Source organism: Propithecus coquereli, unplaced genomic scaffold (assembly GCF_000956105.1).
Source record: "Propithecus coquereli isolate 6110/MARCELLA unplaced genomic scaffold, Pcoq_1.0 Scaffold149, whole genome shotgun sequence".
NCBI lineage: Eukaryota > Metazoa > Chordata > Mammalia > Primates > Indriidae > Propithecus > Propithecus coquereli.
The window spans coordinates 1,429,436-1,435,587 of NW_012139302.1; the positions used below are offsets into that span (position 1 = coordinate 1,429,436).

The 6,152-nt window shown below is 38.1% G+C and overlaps 1 protein-coding gene across 1 annotated transcript in view; it reads left to right on the forward strand.

The window, feature by feature from the left end:
- Positions 1-4,310, forward strand: part of ADAMTS5 (ADAM metallopeptidase with thrombospondin type 1 motif, 5) — a 54,361-nt gene extending 50,051 nt beyond the window's left edge. Inside the window, exon 8 of the mRNA XM_012640138.1 lies at positions 3,330-4,310. Within this exon, the coding sequence (XP_012495592.1) occupies positions 3,330-3,897 (568 nt within the window). The 3' untranslated portion in view covers positions 3,898-4,310. The remainder of the gene's footprint in view (positions 1-3,329) is intronic.
- The last annotated feature ends 1,842 nt before the right edge of the window (positions 4,311-6,152 follow it).

Genomic DNA, 6,152 nt, shown 5'->3' on the forward strand with positions numbered 1-6,152 from the left:
TATTGACAACTAATATTTGCACATCTTGTCATATGAATAGATGAAGAAATTCATCATAGCAACAAGTGAGGTGCAGCATAACCACTTGCAAATAGATTTGATCAAGATTATATTATGGTACAAATTACCTACTTAGGTATCCCAAATAAATTACCTTGGCCTAATGTGATTTACATCTAAAACAAAAGCACTGATGTTAGGGCTGGAATATTCGCAGTCAAGTTTCTGGCTCAATAAGTCACTGGCCATGTGATCTTTGAAAAATCACCTAATTTCTTTACCGTGAAATTTCTCAAAAATAGAAATGAAATAATAGCAATTATCTTGCAATGAGTAAAAGTGTTGTGAGGATGAAATGAGATGATGTGTATTAAAATAGTTCATCAAGTTCAAACCTATTCACAAATATGACCCTAATCTTAACCCTTCCCCTCCCTAGATTTTCCTCATCTCAGTAAATGGCAACTCAATCCTTCTACTGTTCAGGCCCCAATTTGGGGAGACCATGAGTCACTTCTCATTTTCTCTCACACCCCACACTCACCCATCGGCAAATCCTGTCAGTTCTGTTTCTACCATATATCCCAACTCTGGCTGCCGCACCGCTGTGAGCACTACCACCGCAATGCAGGTATCATCAGATCTCGTCTGCACTGGCACAGCAGTCTGCACGCTGGTCTCCGTCCCCCTTGCCCCTCACAGCCTCATCTTTATCAAGCAAGGAGAGTGGCCACTTTATTGCCCAAATCAGACCATGGCATTCCTTGTCTCAATACCCTCCAATGGCTTCCATCTCATGTCTCTCTTAGAACCATTGTCCAGGACTGTCTTGTAACCTACGGAGGTACTGAAAGGCCTGACCTCTTCCCTGTTCTGTGTCTCTTCTGTCCTGTCCCTTTCTCTTGCTCTGCTCCAACCACGTTGGACTTCCTGATACTCCTCAAACATGGCAGCAGGCAGGCATGTGCATGCTGTTTCCTCTGCCTGGAACACTTTCCCCTACTAACAAATAATGCTCCCTCCAGAATTCCTTTAGGTCTCTGCCAAATGTCACCTCCCCAAATGGTGGCTACCCTTTGTGGATAAGATGACCTCTCCCCCATCCCCATGATTACTGTCTATCTTCTTACTTTGCTCTGTCTTTTCACAGCTCTTATCAATTGATATTGTTACATATTTTGTTTGAGGGGAGTCCTGGGGGCCTAACTGCCCCCACTGAAATGTCCCTTCCAGGACAGCATGCTCGAATACTAATGAATATATTCCTTCATGACAACAACTGCATTCATTTATGATAGTCAGGGAAGCTGGTTAGTGTCTGGAGTTTAAACAAAACCAAGCAGGGTATAAAGAAAATGAATAAAAAATACAAAGAGAATCATCTTTTACTAAGGCACTAGGAAATCAGAGTACTAACACTCAGACTCGCCATACCTGGTGAAACTCAGTTTGAAGACCTGCAGCAGTACTGCCCATCCCCACTAATTCTCATCAGTAGGAGACAGGCTCTAAGGAACAAGGATAAACACTAAAAAGTTCTCCTGCCTGATTCCATTATGCTTCATTCTTTGTTTTCCTTACACCTTTCCTGGTATCATTTAAACTCTGAACACAGCCATAACCTATTTTCATTTAACTGTTATAAAATATGGCTGGCAAGGGTAAGGATTCCATGCGTGGGGACATAGTGAAAAGAACACACACTGGACTCAAGAGACCTGGATTTTAAGCCTAGCACTTCCACTCATTAACCCTGGAGTGAACTGGATCAAATACCATCATGTAACCCCACTTCATACCCTTTTTGTGTAAGATATTATCTCCAATATCCCCCATGACTTTGAAGCGAGGTACTGTAGGATTGCATTTTATTTATTCATCTTAGAAACTACAAAAAAGCCCTGTAACAAAGTCTGTCCCATTATGTATTACAAAAAGCAAAAAACAAAAAATCAAGTTAGACAGAATAAGCAACATCCTCAGGACTGTATTGTCTCTCTTCAACACTGCAGGAAGCTTTGACACCTGTCTGGCAATCGCTGTAGATCTGATGCCCAGTAGACAGGGGCCTTCCCTGGGGATCAGCCTCCCCTCTAATTCAAAGGAAACACTGGGGCAGGGGAAACACACTTGGATTTTTAGTGCATGGATCAGTTATCCCATAATTTCTAACCTTGAGTGAGAACTAGAAATTAGACCATGAGATTTCACATACATCAGTCAAACTGCACAAGCAATAGTATTTCTATTTAAATAAGTAGGAAAGGAAAACATGTGGGGACATTATTATGAAATTACTTGTAAAGGCAAAGATTTTGGCAAAAGATGACTCCTTCTCACTTTCCCCTTGGTGCTTAATTAGCATTTCCCTCCTAGAGTTTGCCACAGGTTTGTGGACATTAAAGATATTTCTGCCTTTGCCCATTTTCCTGAGCAGATGAAGAATCTCTAGAAACTTACCTTATTTGTCACTCACTGTAAAGCTTTACTCGACCCATCATAATGTCTTGCAGATACTAAGCATTCAGAAAAAATTACCAAGGCATTATTTTTTTTTCTTTTTATGATAGTAGTGAGATATCATTACCCAAATAGAATTTTATGTTCCATTTAGTGGCCTTGCCCCACAAAATCCAGAGTTCTAGTGAAAATGGAAGCAGAGACTCTACTCTGTCTCCAGCCCCAAAGTTAATTAAATCCATGTTCCCAAACTAGTCTGCACATTGGAACAATGTGAGGAGCTTCAAAAGTACTGCTGCCTATTCCCCCCACCCCTCACCCCCGAAAGATGGAGATTTAATTGGTCTGGGGTGTGGCGTAGGCTTTGGAATATTTAAAAGATCCCCAGATGATTCTAATGTGCAAACAAGTTTGAGAAACATTAAAGATTCCTGTGAGGCTAATTGAAGGCAGATTTTTGTCAGTTTGTGTTTAGATATACCCCATTTTGTGCCAGAAAGAATGTAAAGTAGCTTTGTAATGCTCATAGGATTTTATAAGAATGCTAATGACTGGACAGATCTTTGAAGTTAGTATAAATTTTTAAAATAAAGGCAGCATGCCAGCATCATCCTAATTTTGAGCATCTCAAAAAAATGTATACAGTGTATACAGTACCATAGTCGAACTGCAATTTTGTCATAAGAAGATTAATTTTTAAAGACAATTTTGAACTAATGTTTTAAGTACATGAAAACTTTGTGTTAAGATAAGGGAAGACTTTTAGAAAATTTCTATGCGTTTATCCATATGTTAACCGTTTACCGATTTTTCTCTCCTTGTCTCATCACCTTCCCCTTCTCCCTCCCCGTGGACATTCCTGCCTCCAGTAAGGGTTACACTGACGTTGTGAGGATCCCTGAAGGGGCAACCCACATAAAAGTCCGACAGTTCAAAGCCAAAGACCAGACTAGATTCACTGCCTACTTAGCCCTGAAAAAGAAAAACGGTGAGTACCTCATCAACGGGAAGTACATGATCTCCACTTCAGAGACGATCATTGACATCAATGGAACAGTCATGAACTACAGCGGCTGGAGCCACAGGGATGACTTCTTGCATGGTATGGGCTACTCTGCCACGAAGGAAATTCTAATAGTGCAGATTCTTGCAACAGACCCCACTAAAGCATTAGATGTTCGTTACAGTTTTTTTGTTCCCAAGAAGTCCACTCTAAAAGGAAACTCTGTCACTAGCCATGGCAGCAATAAAGTAGTACCCCATACTTCACAGCTGCAGTGGGTGACGGGCCCGTGGCTGGCTTGCTCTAGGACCTGTGACACAGGCTGGCACACCAGGACGGTGCAGTGCCAGGATGGAAACCGGAAGTTAGCAAAGGGATGTCCTCTCTCCCAAAGGCCTTCTGCATTTAAACAATGTTTGCTAAAAAAATGTTAGCCTGTGGTTATGCTCTTATGCACAAAGATAACTGGAGGATTCAGCACTGATCCCGCCGTGGTGAACAAGAGGTCTACCTAATGCACAGAATGTCATGCTTCAGTGTCATTGTCCACAGGAGTCGAATTATGGGCAGAATCTGCTCGCTGTGACCAAAAGAAGATGTGCACTGCTTCATATGACAATGGTGACCTTGGAATATAGAATAACTTGGGAGTGATTGAACATCCCCTGGGCCTACAAAGATGAAAAAAATCACTGATGAATGTAGAGTCAGGGGACATTTGAAGATGGCAGAAGAGTCTCCCCTTTGTCACCTACCTCTTATAGAATGTCTTTAAAGGCATCATAATCATTTTCAACCATGATACACAGTAGCTTATTTTTACTGTTTGTAAATATGTTCTTCCTTGGTATGTCACTTTATATCCCTTGGTTCTATTAAAATATACATATATATACATATATATATATTTCTATACAGAAGTGTTTGACCAAAGTAGGTCTGCAGCTATTTCAACTCCCTTCAGTTTCCAGAAAGAGCTGTGGATGTTTTACTGGAAATTAAGAACTTGCTGCTGTTTTAATAAGATTTGGTATATTTTCTGACTACAGGAGATAAAATTTGAGTCAAAAACCATTTTGACAGCAAGCATCTTCTGAGAAATTCTGAAAAGAAGAAGGATCTCAGTGTATCTCCTCATTTAAATATATACACAGGTCCATCTACTTAGACATTTGACTGCCTGTATTTTTTTCAGGTAGCCAGCCAAATTAATGCATAATTTAGAATATAGAAGTAGGGTTTGCGTGTGTATGTGACCAGTATTCAAGAGTCTAAAACCTAATTTCCTCATATTGAAATTTAAAAAAAAAAACATATTTCACGGTGTTTTCAATTTATATTTTCACAGCTGCTTTCTCTTTCTCTGGCTCCCATCTGGAATCGCACAATGTGTAATATACATATAAAACACGCAGCTAAGATTTTTCTATCATATCCAACACCTTCAACACTGGTATACCTCTTACCAGCAGGCCTATAAAATGCATTTACATTTGTTTTGCTTGTTTGTTTGTTAGTTTTGTTCAAGGGTTCCATAAGACCTACAATGTTTTGTTCTTCTTGTCGACTTAGTTTAATAGGAACATTAAAGATCACGTGGTAATTAGCCACATCTAAAAGTGGTTATCATCGTTAATGTGGTTAATGCAGAACAAAAAGTGGTTAATATTAATAAGACTGTTTCCACATCATAGGCAATAACTCCTTAAATTTTTTAATCTAAGCATGTTTCTACTGTACTAAAGATTTTTCCCAACTGGAAAGTATTTGGTTGTACCAGTAAGTGTTTGAGTGATGAAATGTGATGATTTTCAGGAAGTTGTTGCTTTTATTTCTATAGCCTGTTTAAGTAGGTTGTAAGTTTGAATAGTTAGACATTGAATTCTTTTATAGTCATACACCTAAAAGTCTCTTTTAAGATAGTAAACTGCATACCCCCACTCCCCATAGCTCAGAAAATCTAAGGTGTTTCATTTCACTGGGATTATTTTTTTCTTTATGAAATAGTGCAAAGCCAATTGTTTTTTATAAAATTTTATAATATTCTTACCAAATGTGCCTATTGTTAAGGATTTGCATCTAAGGATGTTTGAGTTCCATTAAGCTCATGGGAGTTTACTTTTATTGTAAGATATTTTAATATAGAAGAATTATGTAGTTGATGTCACTATATCACTTTCATTTGGGTGGGCCAGGAAAATGGATGTCTCACTGTTTTAAGTATTTTCTTAAGAATTTTTTTTTTAAATAATTGTTTTACAAAATGAATACTAATCCTTTGAATTTTCATAGAAACTTTGCTTTAGATGTGGTCATTTTTTTCTTAATAAATAATCAGCTCAAGAAATGAGGCCTATACAAGGCTGGTAACTTATATTTGATGGACATCACCATATACCAATGGCAGCAACCAAAGCTAGTCAAATCAGAAAAAGAATAATAAAAATCACATTAACCATTTGACTGAATAAAGGGAATGAATAGAGAGTCCAATGTTACTTTTTCCAATTTTGAAAATAATTTTAATCAAGTAGCTCAAATGTGACAAAATTTATTTTTATCTTGAGTGATTACATTACTAACAACATTAAAAAATAATTGAAGAGTAAACATAGTTGTTTCCTACTCTGCTTCTCTATAGTATATTAATAGATTTTTAACATGATTTATTAATGATTCATTTTTCCCC